General features: G+C 46.2%; 1 protein-coding gene across 1 annotated transcript; it reads left to right on the forward strand.

Annotated features, from left to right (window-relative positions):
* Nucleotides 1-6690: 6690 nt before the first annotated feature.
* On the forward strand, nt 6691-20811 carry LOC128461879 (ephrin-A1). Its single transcript, XM_053447036.1, has 5 exons — nt 6691-7027; nt 17512-17807; nt 18712-18777; nt 18887-18982; nt 19111-20811. The coding sequence occupies exons 1-5, from the start codon at nt 6930-6932 to the stop codon at nt 19236-19238; spliced, it is 684 nt and encodes a 227-aa protein (XP_053303011.1). The 5' UTR covers nt 6691-6929; the 3' UTR covers nt 19239-20811.
* The last annotated feature ends 6468 nt before the right edge of the window (nt 20812-27279 follow it).

Raw genomic sequence — 27279 nt, forward strand, 5'->3', positions numbered from 1 at the left:
GGAGCAGATGTTGGGGGAGTAAGGTGCCTTGCTCAGGAGCACATAGACAGTGGGTAGGGAGAGCCCTCTTGGCCTTTTTTGGACAGATCCAGGTGTTGTCCACCCAGGTATGTTTTTTTTTTTTTGTTTGTCACTCCGTGGAGTCGAACCAGAGACCATCCAGTCTGATTTTCTGCCCATAGTCTAATCTTTCTGCCTCTAGTCCACCGCCTCTCCCCAGGCATGTTTAAAATGGCCCCTGCACTAGTATCAGTAAAATCAGCAGAATACAGTTGGCAGGTTGCACCAGTGCCACCTCCCATGTGTTGGCAGGAGGCAGCGGCGTCTCTGTATCTGTCCACTGCACATGCATGTGGAGTATAACCTCTTGTTAGTGGTGTCACTTGCTGTAGCCATCACCGGGACAGTCTGGATGGCACTATTCTGGGTATATGCCAACTGCCTCCCTCGAGGCGCCCCGGGGCCTGAGTTCTAGGAAGGTCCGGGCCACTGTGGACAGATCGCCGCTCTTCGGGGGTGAGGCAGAGCGTGTCACATTCATTTCAACATATTTCAGGGGGGGTAATGAGCCGGCGTGAACCTCTTCGGCATCCTCGACAGCGCGAGAGATCTCTCTCTAATCTGGTCGTGTTGACTACCCGGTGGGATCAGGTGCATCCCGCCCACGGCTTCTCCCAAATAAAAAACCAAGCATCATCACTATTCCGCTCTCCTCTCACCCATCTCCTCTGGAGGAAGGTGCTCAGCTGTCCCTGTCTAAAACCCCAATGTGCGAGTGGAACGTGTTGTTTACCAAGCGACATGATTCTGGTTTCCCTTTCAGTTGCGGCCTTGAACCTTGTTGTAATGGTGTAATTGTGCCCCTGTGCCCACGTGGTAATCTAGCGGTGCAGGTTATTCACGCCGAGCCCTCGACGCTTCTCCCAGGGCTGCTTGTGTTGTTGTGTCGGGGAAAGGCAGGGGACGGTAAACAGAGCGTCTGGGTGGTCCCCTCAGACTCCCCGGTCACGCTGTAAAGTCTGCTGACAGGAGGGAAGAGCTCTTTTCTTTTCAGTAACAACCTGCGTCGCCGCTCCCAGCCGCTCCTTCTGGGGCTTGTTTGTGGCGGCTCTATGGAGCTGCCCCTCATACATATTGAAGGGGCTTTTTTGAGGAATCCACCAGTGTAGTGTGCAGCTCTTCTTTTTTCTCCTCCTCCTCCTCCTCTCCCTATTTAAATTTGAGTGTCAGTCCCTCGCTCTCATTCTCCCCGCGTCCGTCTGTACTTTTTCATTCCACTATTCAATTTCCGTCTTTCTCACTCTCTTCCACCTGCCCACTTCGGTGTTAGCCCCCCCCCCTTCTCCCATTCTCACACCACTTAGCTCCAAATTTTTCTCTGCATGTTTTTTCTTTTTGCAGCTTTTGTTTTGTAGATGAAAAAACGGCCTCTCATCTCTCAAAGCTTTCCCACCTCAACTCAAACTCCTCGCTCTTCCTCCCGCACTCTCCAAATGTTTATTTTGGTGCGTTTCTGTTTTTCTCACCGTCTCCTCCCTTGAAATTATACCTTTAATGAATTTTTCAAACCTTTTCCTTTCTGAACTCTCGGCTGTTTTTCCTCAGACTGTCACTCCTGCTCCTAAATTGCGCTCCAGTAAATACAGTAATAATCTATTTCTGCCGTTCTGATCATATGTTCCCTCACATCTGTCCTTGTTCTTTATTACTTTGGCCCTTCGTCTTCTCCGGCCTTGCTCTCGCGTCCTGCTCCCTGATCTTTGCGTTTGCAAGTTACTCCTCATCTTAACATCTTATTACATCTTGTGCCTCTCTGCGCTCCCTGCGTCCTTCTTGTTTGTTTCCTGTCTATTTCCATCGTTCTCACTCTCCCTCTTATTCATTTGGCATCCTTCCGGTTTCTCCTCTGCACTCCCTCTCGCCTCAAGTATATTTATGTTTACACACCGAGTCTCTTTTCACCTTTATTTTGTTTCACACCTCTTCTCCTCCTTCACATCTCCTCCTCGTTATTAGACTTCCTGTGGATTTTTCCGTCTCGAATGCAGATTTTTTGCATTTCAGGGATTCCGACCTTTTCCTGCATTTCCCCAGAGAGGAAACACTGCATGTTCCTGCTGTTTGCCAGTCACCTGCAATATACTTTCTCTGACAGCACTAACTACATTGTAACAGTGTGAGGGGGAAATGATGCACGATCACCCCTCAGAACATTTCAGTTTGCTCAAGGGAGGGAGCCACGTTCACAGGTCAGTAAATGTGCCATGTTTTTCTAATTACTGGCCCAGAGGTTTCCATGCACATTAAATCTGTGAAAACGGGTTTATTGTGACTGTAGCTACTTACAACCATGCATTGAAGTCCGGACATGTTCCTGAAGTTATCAGGAGGGCCTGTGTGCGACAAAGACAAAAGTTGCTAACTTACCAAAAACAAAAAATGAATGGCAGAATGAAAGAAGCGCTTATGACTATGTCAACTTGGAAAAACAACAAGACTAAAGATCTTTTGACGATTATGACAGACGCAGATATCGATGTGCTGTAAACTAAAACATTATAACTACTGAATTCAAACGTCAGGTTATGATTTAGGGTAGATGTGTATTATATTATGTTGTGCTATGCTATGCTATGCTATGCTATGCTATGCTATTAAGTTATGTTATTTTGTGCTATGCTATGTTGTGCTATTTTATAATGTATTTTGTTATGTTGTGTTGTGCTATGCTATGCTATGTTATGCTTTGTTATGTTGTGTTTTGTCAAGTTGTCTTGTGTTGTGCTATGTTCTGTTATATGTTGTTGTGTTATACCTCTTCTTTCCTCTTTTCTCCTGCATCCTGCTACTTTGCATATTGTCCCTCATAAGAACATCTTTTTTTTTTAAGCCCCTCACTCTCATCTCGCACGCCTCCTCACTTTTGCTTTCATTCTTGGTTCTTACACTCCTGTTATCTAACATCGTGTTTTACATTTCTCCCCGAGCCTCCTCTTCCTCATCCGCCTCCTTCTCAGCTGCTCTTTGTCTCCCAGTTTGGCGTGTATGGTGGTTAAGCAGGCGAACGTATTTGTGTCTGTGTGTGTGGGTGCGTCTCTCTCTGTGTGTGTGTATGTGTGTGTGTGTGTGTGTGTGTGTGTGTGTGTGTGTGTGTGTGTGTGTGTGTGTGCTTTCCCAAATGTCTGAGCACCGCGGCTGCCTGACTCCCAGCGTGACATGTCACAGAATTCAGACTCTGAACTCCGATCTCTCGGGTGACACACTGATCGGTGAATGTGGCCATGCATAATCAACCACCTCTTTGTTTACCTCTGATAATTAACCACAGCTAATTAGGAACTGGCACTTACCACTTCATCTCTTCCCAGCAACACTAGAGCTACTCACTAATTAGCTTTGTTTTGCTTTAAAATTGCTCCACCTAATCATTAACTGTGCTTTCTGTCGCCTTGGGGAAAGCAAAGAAAGAAAAAAACACATCAACAGTCGCACCAATCGAATGAAGGCAAAAACAAGACCATGAACAAACTTGTTCTTCACTGGCAGACAACTGAGGGAAGGAGGGTTATGCCGTCTTTACAGAGTCGCTCTATTTCATAAGCGGAGGTAGAGCTGTGCAATGCTAATTACAGGAAACACTTCACTTCCATTGTTTGCGAAGAAAGAGCTCATAGGTTCGGGAACGACTCCTGCAGAGGAGGTGCATTGACTCACAATAGAGGACACAAACTGGGGAGGCCAGCGCAGTGAGTGACGCACTGCACCGAGCACCGGTGGGTTGGGGGATTCTGTTTGGGGATGGGAACATTATGACAGTCTGTCATTAAACCTCTCATTTGTATTCACAGCAAAGGGCCCAAGCACTTCTCCTGTAATGGCCACATTCGAGAGGAAGGAGGTAGAAAGTGGCAAAAGGCTTCAGCCGAAGATAAGTAGGCAACTCGCTGCCTCTGTGAAAACCTGCTCAGGTGGAGGCAAACGGGAAAGAGCAGATTAGACTCGGTCTGAGAACGTGTTAAACACAGTTATTGTTTTTCAAGCTCTGGACAGGTTGTTCCCGTGATTTGACTGGGAAACAAAATCCCTGTGTTGTGATTTTCTCCTTTCAGGATCACGGAAAGTGCAACTCCATGACATCATCTAATTACTCTGGTTGAGATGGTGGAAGAAAACAAATTATGGACGCTCGAGTTCCCATGCAGACATTAGATGGTTCTCCCTATCATTTTCCTATATCGTATTTTCGTGCCGTGGAACAGACTCTGTGCAAATTCCGTCAGGGTTTGAGGTGAATAGGGTTGTGTTTATGTGCATGTGTGTGTGTCTATATTTGCGTCTTTGCACTCGTCCAAGCCAAAGGAGATCCATGCATGTATAAAAAATTACACACATCAGGGCGGATTCACTCCATCTTTTTATTTACTCATGCATTATTTCAGGTTGGTATGAAATTAAAGGTCTGAGCGTTTCCTGATGGAGTTTTAACATGAATGTCTGCCGTGCGGTGGAAAGCTTTTCCACAACAAATTTTCAATTGCGATGCAAATGACAATTATGTCGTCCGCCCCTCTCACCTTCTTATCTTCCCACAGACCCAGAGAAAACAATCGGAAACTGAACGAGAGAAGAAAAAAAAAACGGATCCACGGGGACGAGCCCTCTTCATGAATACAGAGCACATCATTTGGAGTGACCTGCTTGACACCGAATAGCACACAATTACCATGTATATGTGCCTCTCTGTATTTGCACTGTCGGATCTGTAATGGTTTGTCAGTTCGGAGAGAATTCTTAAATGCAGATTGCGTAATACGGTCAACACTGAAATGCATGTAAGTCCTCTTGAGTCCGGTTCTCCTGCAGCAGATAACCAAAATAAAGAGTTTGTACAGAAAGAGCTCGGTGAAATGGCCGCGTGGGCGTCTCACTCCAGGTGATTATTCAAAGATAAGGACAGCAGAGCACCGCGGCGGCAGACCCGGGGTTAACAAGAATTGCAAACAGACATTATTCGTCGCTCTATCTGCGCGGAGCACCGGGTGAGTGGGAGTGACGGCGCCGTGACAATTAAATTGTCAGATAAACGTGTGTTGATGCCCAATCAGCAGCCTCACCTGACACTTTAATTATCTGGTGAATCTGTCATACCGACTGTGAAAGCCTTGACCTTCTAAAGTTTCATCCATGTTCTTGTGGTTTAATCCAATTCGAGATGTGTCCTGTTGAAAGGTGAATTGTGATTGATTGAGTTCACCGCTAAATGCGTTTCACTGCACTTTTACTTTTCAGATGAAGTCTTGTATTGTGGTTACATCAGGAGAAACTTGCACCATCTGGAATCCATCAATGTCTCTTCTTCCACATGGTCCAACACTATTGTCCCTGCAGCGTTCACCTGATCACATCCCTGCATCCACATGCCCACAGACATTCAATATGCAAAAAGCTTTTCCTTCTTCCTGCTTGTTTTTCTTTTTTCTCATTTACCGTGATACCTTCGGAGCTGCTGCACTACTAAGCAGGCATAGCAAATGAAGTGCCATGTCAAGCAGAAGCAGGCCTGAAATCCCCCTCCGGCAGAATGGCTCACCAGGCTGAACGGGCGGCTCGGGGTCCAGATTACTCATGTCAGTGGAAGAGAAAATGAGAATCAGGGTTTGGGTTTCAGAAGCTAATATGCTCCGAGTTGAATGCACATGTCTTTACATGTGTGAATCATCTATACTCCACATTTTTTAAACAGTGTAAAACCCTTTGATTAAACACACAGATTTGCATACTGCGACAGGGGCTGCTAAATGCCAGCGCTCACACAAAGGAGTCATTGAAAACCTGTTGGATAGAAACACCACCTTCAGTTCAAGAAATCACTGTGCAAACACACAGGATGTTGCCCAACCAGTACTCCAGCGAGGCTGGTGCACTTGAATGATAGATAAGGAGTGTGGAGACAGACTTAACTCGCTCATGGGCGGATGACAGAACCTGGAGAAAACAGCATAATGTGATCGCCTCACAAATACTGTGAGGTTAGTTTTTTTTACGGCTTATTCAGGTCTCACTTGATAAGTATCAGTGAGCTGTTTTATAAACTCTATATGTATTTAGTCTGTTTTGGTTTTTTTTGATAATTGCTTCAAGCATTTTACAGGGAAAGGTTTTAATGTCTGATTTCTTGTTTTGTTTCATTCCCTGTTTTCTTTTTACAGCATTTTACAAACTTTGTTTTGAAAAGTGCAAGATAGAAATAGTTTCTAATTGTATTTTTAATGTTTTTTGGGATTGCAGTATATTGTAAACAGTTTTTTTTAACTTCCTGTGGGAGTTTGATTCAAATGTAATCAAACAAGATACAAAATGTAGAATATAAGGAAATGATGGCACTTGATCAACACTTTAATTAAAGCTGCTTCTAGTATATATTATACATTATAGCTTATTATTAGGGATCTGCTTAATGTTTACTAAATTTAATGTAATATTTCCAAATTCTGTAAATCACGATACTGACTTGATAAATCTATGTTCGAAGCTCATGAATACATGACGCCGTAATGTTGTGAACAGGAGCTCGCGTCTCTCTCGGACAGCCCTCTGATTGGTCCTCTCCGGCACGGGGGGCGGGGCTCGCGGCTGTGGGCGTTTCACAAAACCAGGCTCCACGCACCTCCGGCTTCATTCACTACGGATTTGACGAGTTGTCGCGACCTCTCTACAGTTTCCACTTCTCCAAAGAGCTGACTTGCTTTTTTTTAATTATTTTTTGCTGCGTGTACCTTTGTGTCCTTGCGTAAAGTGCGCGCACTTCTCCAGGCGCGCGGATCAACCTCTTCTCGGTTCAACTTTTAAGTTTTCATTCCTTTTAATACAAACACCACCCCCCCAACCTGAGTTGCGTTTCCTCTGGTGCACGCTTCCTCTCCTCCACCATGGATTTGGTTTGGATTGTGGGCTTCGCAGTGAGCGTGTGCGCCTGGTGCGCGTCAGCGGAGCGGCACAGCGTCTACTGGAACAGCACCAACCCAAAGTAAGCATCTGTTGAATCTTTTCCGATGTTAATCCCGTGCATTCGAACCCACCTCTGCAGCCACTTCGTTACGCATCGATGCAAAAACTAACACGTCTAATTTCCATCAAAGATAATCGGTGGGGATCACTATTCAGAGGCTTGTGTGCGGCTGCAGCTTCATGCATATGCAAGGATGTGGTGGTGATGAATTTGTGATGGAGGCAACTGCCTGTTGTTGTGATGATAATTCAGAATAGTTGCATGGGAGTCTCTCTCTCTCTCTCCCTCCCTCTCTCTCTATGTCTCGCTCTCCCTCCCCCACCTCCCCATCCCTGCCTCTCAGGGCTCGAACCTGTTATTATGCTTCTGTCTACCTGCAATACTTTGTCTAACCTGTTCAAATGTTATCAATTTCGCAATCTCTGTGTGTGTGTGTGTGTGTGTGTGTGTGTGTGTGTGTGTGTGTTTTTTTTTACTGAAGTGACAGTGAGCTCTGGAGGAGCAGCTCACTCTCTGGAGGAAAAGCAGGGACTTTAATTTTAGGTGATATTTTCTTTTCTGTGGAGCTCACTTGTTCATTTGAAGGGGGGGGGGGGATATGATCTATGATTTCTATTTCCTCCTCTTGACTCACGTACAGCCTGTAATCATTTCTCATCATTTGCTACAAGTCTGTGAATTTGTGCTCTTTTGCTGCAGTTGTGCCTTCATTCATGAGATTAATTTCAACAGGGGAGGGCTGACATTTCTTACTGGCAATGTGTGTGGATTTTAAAGGCCTGAATCACTGCACAACATGTTGAAATATCTGTTGCAATATCCTCCACATCTGACCGAGAGGCCTGAAACCCTCTGTGTGGAGAGGTGGGAGGCTGCCGCATCCACTAAATCAAGAGATCTCGCACTGGGGGTCATAACGTGGCTGTCGGGGAGACGTAGAGTGTTCATATGTCAGGTGGTAAGACGAGTGATAATGGCGTTTGACAGAGACAGAGGAGGTAACTCGAGAGCTGCCCAGTAGGTCACGCTGTGGGAGAGAGATGGATTGCTCAGGGAGGAGAAATTGGAGCTGAAATTGTCGGGGTTAGGGGCCATTCGGCATAAGTGGGGGTCAATTCGAATTATGGTTGATGATGGCTGGGGCGCACAGGCTCCGGGTAGGGGAAGGGTTAGGTTTACACACCACAGATGAACTTCTACACGCACCCACTAACAGACGGGCAAGCACAAACAGAGACTCCTGACACACAATCACCAGCCGGGACGCTCAATCACACACACACACACACTGACACCGTCCAAATCAATCAGTGTGCGCAAACACATGTCTGGTCTTGGTTTTGAAACACCTAGATACTCAGAGTATTCTCTCTCCTCTCCCGAGCTCCAGTGTGGTTCAAACTACAGCATTGACTGTTCTCAGAAAGGCCATAATTACAGCGACAAAGCCTTTCACTGCAAATCAGAATGAAGTCAAAGGCCCCAGATGGAAAAGGCGTTTTGCTGTGTCCCTGCTGCGGAGCGACAGTAATCATTCCTGTGTATATATACACTTGTAATCCGTCCCTTTGCACTTGCTATTTTTTGTCCGGATGACTGTGCTAAATCTCTTCCTTTGGCTACTCTTAATCCTGTATTCCCAGAAAAAGCACCGAGATTCTGAGATGTTGTTTCTCTTTCTAATTCGGTACTTTTCATCTTTCCCGGCAAGCTGCTCCCCCCCCCCCCCCCCCCCCCCTCGACCTGTTACTCGACAGACATCCCTCCAGAGATCTCTCTCTCCCTCCCTTTAGTTTCTTCCGCCTCTTCCATCACACTGGTCAGGAAGCTGCCGTTAATCAAATCGATCACAGATTGATCACTTGTGGTGCAGGCTCATTTCCTTTTCCCTCACTGTGTCGACACATGCGCGGCTGCCCTGCTCACCACTCACCATTCATTTCAGTGTGTGTGTGTCTGTGTGTGTGTGTGTTTGCTCGCTCGCCTTGGGGCCTGCTGACTCCCAAGGTCGTATCTGCCTGCACTTTAACGACTGCTTTGTTTCAGCGCGAGTGAAATATATTCCCAACAGTGTGTGTGTGTGTGTGTGTGTGTGTATCAGTGCTTCCTGACCTTTTGCGTCGCTGTTGTGTTTGTAACCTTTAGTGTCTGATTAACTGCGTGCACCGATTGATTCCCAGAATAAGAGGCTCACCGGCTTTGCCCAGTCTTCTGGGGTCCCGGCGTGCCAGTGTGTGTACGTGTCTTGTTGTGAAGGGAGTGACTGTGCCGGAGCTCGCTCACATGTGCAACAATGCATTCAAGTGACTCACACGCTCTGATACACATTAACCCACATCCACACACACACACAGACACACACCCACACACACACACGGGCCACACAGTTGTGATTGATGTTAACATCGTCCCAGGAGCCCAATGGACTCTACAACTCTAACGTGAGGAAATAATCTGCTCTTTCACTCCCTTCCCTCTTCTGCTCGCTGACAGAGCATGAGTCGACCACCACCGCCCCCTCCTCTGCCTGCTCCTCCACCTCCTCCTCCTCTTTGTACCTGTCTCTCCCTCTCTCCAGCACCTCCCTCCCCCTCCTCTTGGCCAGGTTCCCTTTTCTCAACTTGGTTCCGTGGTCTGCAGCTCGGCGAATCTGTTAACTGTTTCATGGCTCATGCTCACACACTCATGCACATCTGATAGAACGTCTGATTATTTTCACTTCTTTATCTCTTCGTCTTCCAAACCAGGAATGTTATCGTAACACATTCTTTAAAAACTAATCCAATCTAATTCCTAAGTCTTAACTTTGTTGTTTTTTCAAGGAGCTCTTTGATTCTTATAAAAATCCAGCATTGACTTGCAGATTTCTGGATCTGTGATTTATTTGATTACCTTTTCCAAAGAGGTTATATTTCCCCCCTCTGTGTTTGCTTGTGAGCAATATTACTGAAGAACATCTGGACTAATTAGTGCAAATCTTGGTGAAAGAATTCCGTATGCGTCGGGGAGGAACCAACTAAAGTTCAGGGTGGATCCAGGAATTTCTTTTAATCCCTTTCCTAGCATTGCTAGATAAGCCATCTTTTTGACAGTTTTACTGATTTCCCAATGGAATACTGATTCATGGGTCTTGATGAAAACAAATCAGACATATTTATGAGACTGATGCGTGTGTTCAATTTACTGCAGCTTGATGAATTCAAGGGGATTTGTGCTATTCTCAAATCGGGGGAGTTCTTGAAGCTACGTTTCACCCACATGGAGCATTTTCTCGGTCTTTATCCAACCAGTATGGGTGTTTTTAGGATACTTCCTATACAAATTGGGGAAGGGTCTTTACAGCGAGCCACAGAAAGAGAATGGTAACTGGTGTGACTGATTGGGGGTCGGAGTTCACCATGTGATGAAGTGGCACAGCCTCTATCAGTCTGTCAGTCATTCTGTCACGCCGGCAGTGCCTGAATACTGGCTGCCACTCAGGCCGGCCTCTCTTCACACGGCTGTGGCTCTGCCTCTGGGAAACTGTCTTTCCCCCTTCCCTCCTTCACCAGCTTTTATCTCAACTTTACAAGCTGTCCCTTTTCAGTCTATTATTTCCTCACCTCCAACTCTGGCTCTTGGGAATGGAGGGAAGCAGGCTAAGAGGTGTGGAATTTTTTTATCGTCCTTGGCACCCATGGCAATCCGTCACAAGGCACTCTGCCCTTTCCTTCACGCTTTCTCTCCCTCGCCTAAAGCTTTCTTCTCCTACATCCCCATGAAAAGACACTCCAGTCTTCTCAGCAAACCTTTTCCCCTCTTCCTGGTCCTTTCACTTGTCCGCCTGTCGTCCAGCGTATTCTTCTCCGCCCTGGAGTGCCGTCGCTGAAGCGGTGAAAAGAGGTTGAGCCAGTGTGGAAAAAAAACACACAGGATAGAAATTAAATGGAGGAAAAACAAACGTGTAGGAGTGGGTTCAAATGTCTGTTTGCATTCCACGTCTTTGAGCGTGTGGATGCCGGAGAGATGAGCGATAAGACCGGGTCGTCTCACTGTGATCTCCGAGTAATCTGAACCGAAGCTACTTTCCTGGGAAAAAGCATCCAGGTTCCCCACTTCACCTATTAATCCAGCCTTCGCTCTAAACCCCACCGCAGCCCCTTCCCCCCTCCTCCGCCTGGTCGTCCTTCTCTTCAGTCAACTCTTTAAATCTGTTTCCATCTTTCTCTCACATCATCTGTGCCCCCTCGCCTCCCACCACCCTTAATCTGTTTTGTAATCTGTCTGGTGAATTCAATCTGGGGGGGGGGAATGCCAGATTTCCAAACGGATAGTAATCGCCTCTTAGGCTCAATGATCACCACAGTTGTGTTTATGATCTTTCTTGTGTCTGTAAGGAGACTTTACCTCGGTGACAGTATTGACCAGAGGGATATCTTCACCTGGTTCAATATCGCCTGCGAGGTGTTGTAGCGCCGCAGTACTTATCGACTGCACTAGACAGTGAATCCAGGCCAAAGGTCTTAACTTCCCGAAGGCGTGCTGGTGGTGTTAGCAGAGTCTGCACGCTGTCTGCTGTGCGTTTCCCTGTGAAGCGCGGCTCTTCCTGGCTACGGCTTTTCCCGGGAAAACAGCGTATCCTGTCTGCACAATAAACAATACAGTTCTCACACAACAACACACGCGAGACCGTAAATGCCTGGACTCCCGCAGGGGTCGATTGAATTTCCCAGACTCGCTTTTTTAGAAGTAAAGAACTTGAAGTGAGTAGATTAGGAGTCATCATTAGTGAGAAGTGGGTTTTCTTATGAGGGGTGTGCTGAACCGTCGAGCCCGGAGGAGGATTTGGGATCACACATGCCACTCCGTCAAATCTCTCTCTGTCTCTATTTCAGATTCCCCTCCGATCAATGTCCACCCCCGCCAGCGTTTCTCTGACCCCTGCCCATCCTCGTGCCTCTTCCTTATCTACGCTGCAGACTTCCCCTGCTCCTTCCCTCTCTTCCCCTCCTCTCTTCCCTGCTGCAATCACACATAAAAGCAGAAAGGAAGAGCACACAGATTTAAGATCACACTACAATTATGAGGAGAGCCTGCATAATCGTTCTCATAGTGTGTGTGTGTGTGTGTGTGTGTGTGTGTGTGTGTGTGAGGGGAGACGTACAGAGTGTGTGTGTCCTCCAGACTTGTTTGTCGAGTCCTGGTGACATTCAATGTCATGTGTTTAGATGAGGTAGAATCAGCCAGCAAAGTCAGATAATATCTCTGAATACGAAGCATTGTGTTTGTTGTGTTGTTTGAATAAGGGTCATTGTGTAACATTTGTTTTGGCTCTCGCCTTTTTTTGGGATCTGTGTGTTGAAAGTGTGCACAGCAAATACTGCTTCCCCCTAGAGGCCGGTTTTATTTAAACCATTTTGAGAAAACCAGATATCTGTGAGCAAGAGCTTCTGCTGCTACTTCTTCCTACATTTTGAAAAATCTATTTAATTTAACCGAGGCCTGCGCCGGCATAGAGTAACTTCCCCATGGGATTCATTAGGCGACAAACTCGGATTGTGTTTGTGGGGGGGGGGGAAAGAACACGGAGCACAACAGCAAAATCCAGAGAAATCAATTTTTGTGCACAGAAATTTGCCTTGTGAGGAATGTGATGTCACTGGTGACCTTTCTGCTCCGGCCCTTATAAGATACAAATGGCTCAGGGGACGGTGTGGGACAGTTGGGTAGAGCATATGTATTCATCTAAGCCTCCTTAGTGCAGGGGACTCAGCCAATTATTTCTCTGCTGGACTAAGAGCTTTGTCATTTTGGAAAAAAAAAGGAGCCCGGCGAGTTCAGTCAGGATTGCTAGCGGAATGACCAATGATCCAGAGAGACAAAGGTTGAATGGCGGGGCGGGGGGAAAGCTGATTGAGACGGATGACGAAAAGTCACACGGTGCGATGAATGAAAGGCTGGAATATTGTGTAAAAGGGGAGGAGCCAAAAGAGTTGGACCATATTTGTTTCTATGGCGACTCCCGGCATACCCACGGTGCTTTGTGCTCCGATCTGCAAACAGTGGGTCAGAAAGTTGCATATTTGGAATACCACCCGGGAGAGGTTCCGATTGGTTCAGCAAGTTCTGGCTGAGGGGGGAGGGAGCGACGGAGTTGACATGAGGATCTGGTTTGCTTATTGAGCGATGAAAGACGGACAGGGAGTGGGAGGGGGGGGCGGACGACATTGATGGATGAATGGACGGACGGATGAAACAAAGCGAGTTGGAGCAGCAACGTTAAACAGCGCCGCTTAACTCGGCCGGCGATGAGCTCTGATGTGCCACCGCCCTCGTGGAGTCACGTAGCTTTCACAGACACATGTAGAGAGAAACAGCTCCTTTACGTCCAGCGTCGTTAATTATTCTGTCAACACATCTCACTTTCCCCATCTGCCACAATGGACACACTTACACACACACCAGCACACAAACACACACACACAAAGTCATAGTCAGTGTGTCTCTTTCAACTCCGAACTTCCAGTGTAAAAGGAGTAATACCCCAGAACAAAAGAGAAAAAACAGCACCACCCTGCTTGTCTCACCCCTCCATCTGAACCCAGGGCCCCGGCCCCTGCTCTGGGCCTCGCTGTCCCCTCTAAGCCCTTGTATTAAGCAGGGTCTGGTGCTGATGAATGGACCCAAGCTCAGCTTCTGGTCAACCCAATAATCAGGGCTTGAACCAGCCGATTAAGTGGTCCCCACATTCCCGTTCGCCCATCTGTGACGTCGGCCGGTCAACTTGTGGGTCACATTAGTAGCATGTGTGAAACAGGAGGAACATGATCATGTGCTCATGGTGGCTGTGTGGCCTCCAGGTGAGTTAGACTCGAGCACCTGTTTTTAGATGCAGTGGTCAGACATGTGCAGTTTGTCCTGCGACGGCCTTTATGGACTTTTAAATAGATTTGTATCGATCTTTACAGAGAATCATTCCCGTCTATTGAATTAAAAATGCACAAGGCCGCTCCTTGCCCACTGCCGTCGCCCAAATATTCTCCGGTGCTGACTTGGCGGTAGTCCGACCTTTTGATCCACATCGCTGCCCCTTTCGCTTCTGAGGTCCAGCATTCCACAGGGCGATAGAGTGCAGAGATGAGAGGATGATGGATGGATGAAAGGAGGGGGCAGAGGTGGAGAAGAAAGCAAAACGCTGGCCGGAGAGATTAAAGAAGGGAGATTAGACTCTTGCTCCTGAAGAGGCTTCAATAAATCAGGAATTCCTTCTCAGGAGAGGAGGAAGAGGGACCGGGAACAGTCTGTAGGCGAGTTTTCACCAGATTGTGTACTCTCACACACACACACAGTTCATTATTGACATTCATTATCTACCTTATCACAACCGAAGCACACTCCCAGATTCCTCAGAGCTCTACAGACACAACACAAACACACACACGCACAATCCAACATAAACAATTCAAATATCTCCGAGACACAGACACACAATCCTCTCCGCATACCTGCCATAGTTCCACAAATCATCCTCGACAAGACAATACAACTACTCGTCAACGCTGTTACCTCAAGCTGCGTCACTGTCACCGAAATAGAGCATTCTGGGATAAACGACGGGCGTAAATCAACACAGCCTATTGACTCAGAGAGAGCAACAGTTTGCAGTGTGGGGAAATGACAAAGGACGCACACTGAGGGAGACAGAGAGGATTCTGTCCACTGAAGTGGTGGTGGCATGATTTGACTTTGTTAGCTAAAACCTTCTCACACCGAGGGGCCGGAGCGTCTCTTTGAACCGCGTCGCTGGAATCAGTTAATTAAGCCGATGATGTGGAGCGTTTCAATGGCGAGGCGTTAGAGGGGAACAAAAGGCAGCTGGGGTAATTAAAACTATTTGCCATTAATAAAAAAAAAAAAAAGAGCGCTAGCCGGCCTCCTCGGGTGTGTATTCAGCCGCCGTTCCTCTCCGCTAAGTGAGGTATTCCATCAGCGCCGTGAATAGAGGCGCTGTATGAAACGGTGGCATTGATGAAGCAACTGTAGCACTCCAACAGAAACACTCACTGAGGGAAACTTCAAAAGCCATTCCCAACTCAAGGCCTTTGACCCCCCCCCCCCTCCCTGCCCTCCCCAAAAAACCCACCAACCCCTCCCACACCTATTCATGCCCTCTGCACCCCTCCCAAACTCTCGGCCTAAAGGGGCTGGGAAGTGGGTAGCAGGAGAACATAATTACCCCCCTCCAGGGCAACTTTAATACCCTTTTTTGTGTTTTAATTGGGCCCCCCTTCGACCCCCTTTTGATGAACACATTGGGACCATACCACGACCAGTTTGTAATCAGGGCTCAGGTCGAGGGAGGGGACCCGCGTGTCGGGGGTTGGCAGGGGGATGATAACTCTGTCAGGCAAAAGGCAAACAACAGTGTTGGTTCAATAGTGTTGTCGATTCGACTAGAATCGAAAGTGGCAGGGGGGGAAAAACACTTCAGCCCCATTCTGGTAAACAGAGCGTGGCAGGCAAACGGCAGATAAGGCACTAAGCCGTCTAGACCTCTGCGAAATTATAATTATTGCTCTCGACCCCAGTAAAGTTGGCTGGAGCTCCGCTGCTATCAGCACAGTTTAGATGGAAGTTTCATCGGTGCAATAAAAAAGGCGCTTGTTTTCCGACAGGGCCGTGTTGCTGTTGTAACGGTGTTCCCGGCTAATCTGGTCATCAGTATTGAGGCAATGCAGTCAGGCGGACAGGGGTAAAGGGGAAGGGGGGAGCAGGAGTCAGGGCCTGGTGGTTTGGAGCCACAGCGTCTGTCCTTTCACCGGGGGGGTACCAGGGAGACCCCTGGCAACAAACAACAACAGCGGCTAACGAGAGACGGGGGCCTGCGCCTGTTCACTTTGATCGTTAGTCACACACATGGACCTTGTCAAACAAACTCAAACTCCCCCAAATGCTTCCTTGTTGGATTTTATGAGGAAAAACCAGCTTCCTCTCAGAGAAGAGAAAGAAATGTCAGTTTAGCACAACACAGAAACTAACTCTGTGAGATCTGTAGCTCTGATTAAAGAGCAGCCTGTAACTTAACTCGCACTGCTCTGGCCGCCTCTCCCTTTTTTCTTGTTGAACTGCTCAAAGCTTTGCTGCACCGTGAATGTATTGATTGCAAAAGCAACAAAACCTTATATTATACACACATTCTCCCGGTGTGTTGTGAAAATACCTAAGTCTGTCAAACGTCAACCATTCTCAGGGAACCCCTGGTGATCCAAAACAGTAGGAGATAGTAAAGTGATAGTCCTCGCATGGGAGCCCAGTACCAGAGGAGGAGGAGGTGTGTGTGTCTTTGGGTTGTTGATAGATCGGAATTACTGGGAATTTTGTGTGTGTGTTGCTAGAGGCCGGCTAGAGCTCCAAGCCTGTGATAGATGGCTCCGGCTGAGAAGAGAGCATTAGCTGTGAGCCGCCCTCGGAGCGGTCACTCAGTCCGGAGGAAGGGGACAAAGCTTGAAATACGTTTAAGTGACGATTCCCTGGAGATAAACTCATAATATCGCTGAAAGAAAAATCCAAAGGGGGAAAAGAAATTATGGGCCGTTGAGATACAGCCAATTTAACCTGCCTCGAGTGCGGGTTAACTCGGCCGTGTCTACGGTTTTACTTGAGTGACTCTTAGCACTCGGGTCTGAAGACGAGAGGGAGGAAGCGTAGTTTACTTAAAGACTATCGTAAAGAGGGTGGAGGAGCAAAGGGAGGGAGGGAGGGACGGACGGAGGGGAGGCAGACAGTCTGACTGTCTCTCTGTATTTGTAATGAGAGGGAGTTTGGAAGGAGGCGGTTGCACACTCGTGTTGTGTTTGTCCGCGTGTCACTCTGACCCTAATGAATGGGTTAAAACGTATATATGACCTTTTTATTTTTAACCCTGTGTCGAGTAAACTCAGGTGTGTTAGTGCTTCTCTGGAGACGCAGTTGTCATTAAGGAATCTGCCGCCCTCTCTTCGGGAGGGTGTGGGTAACGGTTGGTGTGTTTGTGTGTGTGTGTGTGTGTGTGTGTAGCCCTGCAGTTGTCGATACTCATCTCCTGTCTTGCCGGGCTAACTGACTGCTAATGTTTCTCTGTAAACATCAATCAACTCCTGTGGGACATGGGATCAATGTGCACTCACCGCTAACTCGCAGCAGCAGCAGCAGAAGCAGCCGCAGCTACATTGGTCTCACGTTCATCCATATTTATGCACATGTTCTCTTCAGCTCACTCTTCGCCTTATTGCGTTTTCCCTCTTTATTCCTCTCCGACACACATGTACCACACACACAACCCCTCTCTCTATATATCTTGTTCTCTATCTCACATTCCCAGACCTCTAAGTCTCTCCTCTGATTTCCCTCTTGTACACCGGCGTGCAGCCGATCAATATATAATCACAGGTTTTGAGGCTTATATTTATTACCGCTCCAATGCTATAACCATGGTTATCAGTCTCCTGCCACCTGCGTAACCTCGCTCTGCCTCCTCCCTCCAGGTTCCTGTGGGACGACTATGCTGTGGAGGTGAAGCTCAATGACTACCTGGACATCGTCTGCCCCCATTACCCCGAGGGCGAGGTGCCGTCGCTGGACGCCGAGCGGTACGTGCTCTACATGGTGGAGCTCGAGGACTACGAATCCTGCAAACCCCAATCGTACGACCAGATGCGCTGGGAGTGCGGCCACCCGTTTGCCCCTCACGCCCCGGAGAAGTTCTCTGAAAAGTTCCAGCGTTTTACTCCGTTTACTCTGGGAAAAGAGTTCCGCCAAGGAGAAAGCTACTATTATATCTGTAAGTATAGCTTTCACTCAGATCTGCACTGCCTTCACGGTTTTCCAATGTTTGCACGAGAGTCTGCAGCCCAAGTTTCAGCTCTGAGATAAATGCTAATGTTTCCAAAGTTTTCCCATATTGAACATTTTCGTTTAGAACGATAGCATTTGCTCATTTGGACTAAGCACAAAAGACATTTAGAGCTGCTGGCAAAGTCATACATTTTGGAGGTTGGTCCTAAACCAAATCGTTGAACAAATGAAAGGTTTGACCTGATGATGACTTGATGAAAAGACCAATACATTACAATTCAGCCAAATACAAAATTTAACGGCAATCAATCCAAGACATTTCAAACTAAACCGCAACTAGATGGTGGCATAAATAATTCATAATTTGGGAATTTGTCCCAGGAGTGAATGACGATACCATACATTCCCGAAATCCAGATGTTAGTGGGTAGTTTGACAGTGGAAAAGGGGCTTGAGGCTGACCAATGGGCAACCTGCAGTAATTACCAGCCCAATATCCATGCTTCTGAAAAACTCCACTCTGAACATGTCTGAAGCACGGCGGAGTTGGATGGTTTTTGAATTCAAGATTTCCTCGGTCGTCTCTTTGAAGCTTTTCACGGACATAAACCGTTTGCCATCTCTATGCAGCACTCATCTTGCTAGAATGTGACCACAGAGAGTGAGCAATGTTGTCACCCTGACCGTGGCTGTAATTAGCTAAACGGCAGGACAAGACACACTCCGCCTGGTCACAGATGGCGTCCTGAAGCTTTGTGCCCGTGTCTGCTGCCAAGTGTGTGTGTGTTTGTGTGTCTGTCTGTGCATGAAGGTGGATTAAGGGGCCAGGCTAGGATAAGTGTATAAGTTAGGATGTTAACACTTGTGTTGTTTGTTTCCCGTCCCTGCAGCCAAGCCTTTGCATCACCACGGACAAGAGTGCCTCAGGCTCCGTGTGGACGTCATAGCTGTTGATGGTGAGTTTAACCAACTCCCTGGCCGTGAGGCGAACTGCAAAGTCACCTCTAAGAGTTGTGTCCGGCTTTGGCAAGCATGATAACTTATGGCATTCTTCTTGTCTTCCAGGCTCTCAGGAGGCCAGAGTTGCTAAAGGAGGCCCAGGTGGGGCCGCGGCTGGAGCCGGGGGTGGGGTTCACAACCCCTCCAACAGATTGCCTTCAGGTATGTTGACCAGCCCGGCCTCCTTTCTAATTACACCTGACCTCAGAACAATGCAGGTACATTCAGGATTAACGTCGGGGTGTAAAATATGTGGTAGTAATGTGTCTTCTCTATCTCCCATCTTGAAGCGGATGACCCGGTGGTAATCCTGCCAGATGTCCTGGAGAGCAAACGGACGAACTCTGCAGCGGCAGCTTCATCCCTCTCAATCCTCTCACTGCTCGTCCCATTTTCATTACTGCTGTTGTTGCACTGAGGGGACATGAGATGACTGCTGTTGGCGGACCTTTTTTTTTCCATTCAGGGACTACAATGAAGAAAGTCCGTGGGGATGAAACCACTGACTCAAAAACACAGTTTTTCATGCCCAGTGCTGGCCACAGGGGTAGTTTCTTTTTGTGCTGGCAAAGCACGGACATCGCAGATTTGCGCAACATGTGCCGAGAAACTCTAAAGCATTTGAGACAGAGTACATGTGCTTTGTCGTATTTTTCAAGAGATGACACTGTTTTTTTTTCTTGGAAAAACCAAGCTCTCCTTGATTTGTACTTTTGGTTACATGCACCTCCTTGGATGATAATCCCAGAAGAAAATATGAAGAAGTGGAGGAGAGGCCGAAAAACAATCAAGCACAAAGACAACAACCCGTTAGATCAAACTTCAGATGGACATTTAAAGGAAAAGTAATCTCTTACCTTTTTGAGCCAAAGATCAGTCATCTCTTCAACTTGTACACTATTCCACCCACTAGTGTTGTGTACTCTTTGTTGTATTGTTCTCGTAGCGGTATGGAGTTGCATTGACGTCCCCGGGATTACTTTATCTAAATGTAGCATTGACACACGGGGGCTGCTCTCATCACAACCATCCCTTTTTTTTTCTGTACACTCGACCATGTGCTTCTATACTGTAGCACTAATTCTGCACAGTACTGACACACACCACACACTGACGCTCTGTAACACATGGAAACACACAACATTGAGCTGTGTTGCCTGTACATTCTGTGAAGATAATTTATAGCATTTGCAGCTGGGACGTTTTACTGTAAATACCGTGAGCTTATGAAAGGAAATGTTTACCGTTGCCGGCGAGGGGGGGGGGGGGAGGGTGAGGCGTCATCTCTCTCTCTCTTCCTCCTGGTGGAGTTTGTACTTGTGTGAAAGGGAAAAAAAACGTGTGTGTTGAGGTGAGAGGAAGCGATTGTGTGCGAGCTGAGGAGCGATCGATCGTGAGCGTGACGAGACAAAATGTTTTTCTGCCAAAAGCAAACACTGAGATGTTGTGTGTATCACAGAGAGGCTGGACTTTTCTGTGTGTTGGATCCTGCTCCTGTATCTGTTCAACCGTCTGACACAGAGCTGTTTTCATTTTGTTTTACCTGTCTATCACGGTGCTGCCCTTCATGTTACCAACAACAGGCAAAAAATAGGCAAACTCAACAAAAAAACACAAACACACAGGGTGAAGCAATCAGCTATTTAGACTTTTGTAATAACATCACAATTTTTTTGTATGATTTCAAAAAATGTTAGAGTCACCAGTTCGCAGAAGACAAGACAAGGCCTCAAAGCGAGACGCCGAGCACATCTTCACCCGACAGGCTGGCTTGATCAACGAAGCACAACAGTGTATGACTACCATTGAAGTCGAGTCTTTTTTTATCCGAATCCTTGTTACCTGATTTTGTACATCTGTAAGTAAAAAGACGTGTATGATATGTACATATATAAATATATATATAGAAGAGTATATGAAAGACCTGTTTGATAAATATTCTAAATGTGAACATTTCATGTGAAATAAAAAAAGATATTTTTGGAAAACCAGATCAGCTGTCTTGTGAATACTTAATGAGACATCAGGCGTGATAACTGGAGCATGAGTCGAAGCTTCCTGTGTGACCAAGAGCACATTTTGTATTATCCCTTGTATTCTTGCAATCGGTGAAAGTTTTCAAGGTGGTTTCCTGCATTCTGTGGCCTGTCCTGAAGTAATTTGTCTGAAGGCCTATTGATCTGTTGTGTCAGAGGGTTTGAATCAGACTCAGACTGCCTCTCCAGCATCAACAAAATAAAGTTTAAATGCAGCTTTCAACCGACAGCAACAGTTCAAAAGTGTGTCACGGCCTTTTCTTCTCACACAGTGTTTATAACCCATGTCATGATGTTGAGATGTGAGTTACTTTGATGCAAGGCCAATGCAAAAGTTTAATTTAGCAAAATAATGTACCTTCAATGCTGTAACTGTAATAAATCTATTATGGTTTTTAATCATCTCAAAACAAAAGAAAGTCCCCACCCAGGAAAGGCGGATGTCCAAGTTGCCTCTAGCTTTGGGACTAGTTACTGAGTTGGTCAGCCTGTACGTCTCTGAAGCATGAATAATATTTTGCAGGTAATCGTGATTCATCCCGAACAGTGTTAATAAAGATGGACGACCTCTCACCGTCCAGAAATGAAGCCAAAGTATCCAGGCTAGTGACGCTAGCATCTTGCGCGTTTGGAGCCTAGCGGGTGTACAAACGAGAGATAGAGTCACGGTATCAATGCAATGAACGCACTTAACCATCTTTTCATATAATCATATAATTAATGAAAACCAAACATATTAAAAAGAGATGAACACTTGAACATACGTCAGGGTGATGAGAAAAAACATCTTTGAGAAACATCAGTTTGACATGTAACCTTGTCCATGTCCCATCCACTAACATGGAGGAGGCAGGCTTTATCCTGTAGCCAGCCACCAGGGGGCAATCATGAGGCTTTGACTTAACTTTTGGGGTACAGTCATTTCGTCCTTTATTATAAACAGTCTGTGACTCATCCTTTATCTTTTCATCTGGTGTCATGATGAGGTCATAATGCTAACTTGTCTGTTACCTTATCTGATCAACTCCAGCAGTGCTGTGTTTAGCAATTAGCATATGTAAGCATGACATAACATGACAATGGTAAACACTAAACCATGCTGGCTTTAGCATTTAGCTCAAAGCAACAGCTGTAGGTTCTTGGTCTTCACTAACCATGTTTTGGGATAAATGTGTAATTATCGACCCTAGAATACAACCTAATAATCCAGCTTCCTAACACAATCATCCTCCTACAAATGAAAGATCAATTGTTCCCTCTGGAACCAGGCTATAAGGGGATGTTGGTGCTATAAGGATTTTTGGAAAATACCCAAACCGTTTCTCCATCCATTTCCAACAGGAAGATCTCATCAGAGGAGCCAATAACACAGATAATGGCTCAGGCACACTAATGTGACAGAGGTGAACCAAATCATGGCCAAGACGGGGAAAGGCTCCAGCGCAGAGATGAAAGAAAAGCAAGCAGAGCTCTCTTTATTACCGAGTCACCATCAGGTTTGCCTTTTGGCATGAAAACCCAGGTGTGACGCTTCTTCTTTTATCTCACGCTTCTGTAAATCTTCTACCGTGACCAACAATACCCGTCCTTACACATTCTTGTGCTTCTATCTTTGTGAGGACACACATTGGCGTCGTGCATTGGCCAGCCCCTTACCTTAACCATCACAACTAAATGCTTAATCTAAATTCAAACCCTAACCCTAAAAGCAAATCTTCCCCCCTCGAACAAGCCTTAGAAAAAGTGAGGACCGGCCAAATGTCCTCACTCTGTAGGTCTATGCTCAAAATGGTCCTCACAAATATCTAAGTACAAGCACACACACACCTCCACGGATACTTTGCTCATGTGCAAGTTGCATGACAAGCCATTGTTCTCATCTCTCCTTCTCCTGTCTCTCCCTTCCCAGGGGAGCTTTACGGCCGTGACAGTAAAAACAGCTGTAGCACCAAAACCTGGTGCCGCAGCCTCATAACTCCCCAGTGTTTTCAAAGAGACGGCCATAAATTAAGCGCGGTGGACAGGCCCCCTTAACCGCCCGACCCCAAGAAGAGGCTCCGCTGAGTAGCCACTCGTCTAAGAGACAATTATTTGTATTTACTCGCTCGTTTGACGGACCAGCTTGAGTAAACCTGAGAGGCAAGTGTGAAACCTTTAACGCGGTAATAAATGTAAATGGCAGTCAGGGAGTAAACACGGAGCAAACATGGAAATCAAGAACACCCTGTGAACACAATCTTAGCAAGAGGGGACAAAAACACATAAAATGTTTGCATTAGGTTTTAAAGCCTCATTTCAAAGATGGCAAGTGATCATGAATCAAACTCTCTGCCTGGTTGTTGATCAAAGTTCGCAGTTCAGTGCGTGTAGCCTCAGCTTGTGCCTCTCATGTATAACTTTTTAGTTTTGAGTCACAGCAGTCGATCTTCAGAGATTCAGTTTGCACGAAATGCTTTTTTGACACTTGTTGATTTTGTTTTTTGCAAGATAATTTAAAAAAGAAGCTGAGACTTCTGCCCAGGAGGTTGGAAATGAGGAATGAACATATCACATTTAGGTTTGGATCCAGATCAGAGAGAAGATCCAGGAATTGTTTTTTGACATTTCCTTTGATTAATGAGAGAATAATTCATGGATCTTGATGAAAAAAAAATCTACTGATGTTTATGAATGTATGACATTTGGTTCAGATCCAAATAAAAATCGTGATGTTTTGATTTTAAATGCCGTTTCCTAGGGGGACTGTTGGGCCTTGGAGGCGGTATGTGCTCTAGCATGTCTCTCAGTCGACCCCCCCCCCCCACCAGGACCCAACAATCCCCTTAAACTCAATCAAACTTCACCAAATCGCACACACTTATTTTCATCTGGATCCAGAAATTGTTCCCTTGGAAAATTGTAAAGGTTGAAATACGCCCCTATCTTGCAAGAGTATAAAATTCCTGGATCCACACCAAAAAAATGAATGACTTCTTCCCTGACCCATATCACATTCTTCCACCAAGTTTCGTGGAATTCCAACCAGTAGTTTCTATGTAATCTTCCTCACAAGCAAACAAACAGACGAGGGTGAAACCAAAACCTTGTTGGCAGACGTAGCAATGTCGACTGTAACTGATGATAAACCGTTTTTACATTTGAGTTGAAATATGTTTCATCCCGATGGTTAGAATCGGGACTGAGAACAGATTTAATCTTTTAAAGACAGTTGAGTATTTATCTTTCCTGAAAAAAAAACGTGTGATTTGAAGTCAACTCGACTGGAGCTAAATTAAATCAAACATTTACCAACAAGCCCCAAAAAAACACCTGGGCTTTTTATCAATTCCTCAGTCATCGGTGTTAAACAGAGCGAGGAGTGAGCTAACAGTGTGTGACACCACAAACTGGGAGGAGGCCACGAGACGCAGGGAGGAAAGATCCGTGATTCAGAGCGGGTTTGGCGTGGGCAGCTGGTCCGTCTCCGCATCCCCACACCGGGGTCGCGCCATCGCTATCAGCGGGGACGCGTGATGGCCAGTCCCTGTCTGCCTGCGAGCGTATGTTCCTCCTCAGAGGAGCCGGGAGTGGAGCTGCCTCACGGGGCCTCTGGGAGGTTACCTAATGCTAGTGTTGCTATTTGTGGCGTTTATAAGCCTCGTCGCCGCCTCGGAATGGGAACCCGGTGTCCTGTAAGTAACAGAGCAGCTGTTTATGAGCTAGGAAAGAACAATAGGCTGACCCCTGAGTGACTCCTCACATCGTTGTTTTATGCAGTGATGATGCACTGCATGCTGGGATTAAAACGTGTTCCAGCCTGTTGCGAAGCTCTTCTATTCCCTCTTCTGCCTTTAAAAGCTGTAAGTCAGGGCCAGTGGGGGCTGGTGGGGAGGAAACACCTCAGCAGCCTCTGGGTTCAATCACCACACAGTTTGGTCGGCTGCCATCGCCGGCGGTCAGGGTGTGGTCTTCTCTTCCTGAAAAAGTCCTGTCATACACTCTTGGCTGCTGCCTGGCTCATCTGACTTGTTCCAGCTCATGCTTTTGGTTTCCTGTTGGTGACACTTGGTCACTCGAACCTTTTCATTCACTCTCACTTCAGCTGTTTTTCCTTTTCATTCCCTCTCCCTGCATCTGTCTGTTTCCAGCTCACGTCGCTCTTAGGACCTGCCAGCGTGGTTCACCCTCTCTCTATCTGTATCGGATGCATCTGACCTCCATCTCCTTCTGCTCTGGGCCTCGATTACCAGCTCCCCGTCTCTCCTTCTGCCCGGCTCTGGACGGGTTTGAGGTTTTGCTGTGAAACGTGTGGGTGGGAGAAAAGAGATGTATTTTCTGTGCACAGAAATGATAACCTATCATTTTGCAGTCTTGGTTCTCAGCCTGTCTGGATGGATTTGCTCCCAGCAGTGTCACTTTAGTGTCTCTAGAAATGTTTTTTTATAGTGTCTCAAGGTCTGAGTGGGGCCACGCTGCGGGCACAACCCCGATGTCCCCTCAACACCCATTCCATTTCCTCCTGTGTCTCCGGCTCTTTCCCCAATTTAACTGACGCTTCTCACCGCGACACTTTGGGACAAGAAGGTGAAGAACATTCTGTGCACGTTTATCGTCTCTCTCAGCCTCCCTCAGTGTCAAGAGCAGAGCAATTTTGAGAAGCAGGGAAGTGGCTGTCATCCCCTGAGAACCACTCACAAAAAAGAAAACTGAAGAGTGTTTTGAAATCACCAGGAAGACGTGTTCCATCGCCAAGACATTTCAGATCACACTGACATCTGTGCAGAACATATCACTTTGTGATACAAGAATCAATACATAATTTTGGATAATTCTTATTTTAACATAAAGAAACAACTGAAACTTAACTCTGCTTTAGTGTTATGACCTTTACCAACGAGGTTAAGTTTCCTTTTAGTTAATTTGCCTGTTATTTAGCAGGATTACGCAGAAGCTAGGTTGTGGTTTGGGTCAGAGAAGAACCCATGACATGTTGGTGCAGATCCGGATCAGGGTGTGGTTCCAGACTTCTCCTTTTTTTCACTTTCCTTGACATCGTGGGATTCTGCACTTTTTTGACATTTCTGTGCATTTCTCAACGCATTTCTGTGTAACTGGATAATGATTGCCTGGGTTTAGTGCCTCAAAATAAACATGTTTAGGGGGCTGATCTTTATTTAGATACTGTACGGTAATATTTCTTTCGACTATGCCTATGTCACTTCTAGTTTCAGGTCAAATCTAAGGCGAATTGACATTCTACATTCAACGATATAATGAAGTTATGTATAAAAGCTCACAATCACCAGTAAAAGGCTGAAATATATTAGGTACAGTGAAATAAAGTACAGTACGGTTGTGTTTTATTGTAGAATAAAGAGACTGTAAGCCAAAAATCTTATTAAAGCAACATTCAGACCAACTTTGGGCCATAATTAAAATAATACAGCTCCCTAATTCAGTCTGACAGAGCAGAAATGGTGCCAGCAAACACACACACACGCACACACAGACACACACACACACACACAAAACGACAGGTCGACGAAAAACATAGAGGAACATGATGTCTTCTGGCAAGACGCTGAGTTGGCAAACAACAGACACAAAAGCATAAACCTACATTCCTGGTGGATTTCGACTAAGTGAATGTCTCATTATTGTGATTTAGTGAATCTGAATGCTGACTTATGTCGTAATTTGGACTCACTATTAGTGTTTTCATTTTTCTCCCATGCAAGACTTTTGATCTATCTTATTATTGTCCTGGTAGAAATGATCTTGCTATGCACGTGAAGCACGGCGAAGCAATTTAGCAGAAAACGTCCTTTTAGTTTATTTTGAAAGAAAATGAAGCAAATGAAGTTCTCACTGATTCATTTCCCAAGAAAGAAGAACCCAGAGACAAAGGGACCTGGACTGTTGAAGTAGCTTCAAACAGACAACGCAGCATAATCAGCCGGCAGCTGAAAGGAGCGAGCACCGAATCAGGGCCCTGTTAGCGCTGCACTGCTAAAAGGATGCACCCTAATAACAGCTCTCAAAGTGGACGACAGTGAATCTTCGAGACGTCCATTGAAATGCAAAGCCAGCTCTCTGCAGAGTTCTCACCGGAGGAGCAGAACTCTCACCTCTGAGCCACGAGAGCAGGCAGAGATACAGAGTTACTCTCCAGTCGTTATTATGGATTTTATCTCAGTGTTTCAAGTTACTGCAGCGACTCTATCCGGTGATTCCTCTCTCGTGAATCATTGTTACTATTGACAAGGACATTTGGTTTTATCAGTGTTTGTTTGTATCATATTTAGCAGCATTACACAAGAACTACAGGGTGGATTACTGTGGTGGATTGATGTGGTATAGATCAGGGAAGAACCCAATGTATTTTGGTGCAGATCCGGGCAAAGGGAAGGATACAGGAGTTTATTTCCTCTTTCTTTAACGTTG

Source organism: Pleuronectes platessa, chromosome 18, assembly GCF_947347685.1.
Source record: "Pleuronectes platessa chromosome 18, fPlePla1.1, whole genome shotgun sequence".
NCBI lineage: Eukaryota > Metazoa > Chordata > Actinopteri > Pleuronectiformes > Pleuronectidae > Pleuronectes > Pleuronectes platessa.

Coding starts and splice junctions, on each gene's coding strand:
- LOC128461879 (XM_053447036.1), top strand. CDS start 6,930: ATGGATTTGGTTTGGATTGTGGGCTTCGCAGTGAGCGTGTGCGCCTGG. Junction 7,028..17,511: donor TGGAACAGCACCAACCCAAA/GTAAGCATCTGT, acceptor TCCTCCCTCCAG/GTTCCTGTGGGACGACTATG. Junction 17,808..18,711: donor AGAAAGCTACTATTATATCT/GTAAGTATAGCT, acceptor CCGTCCCTGCAG/CCAAGCCTTTGCATCACCAC.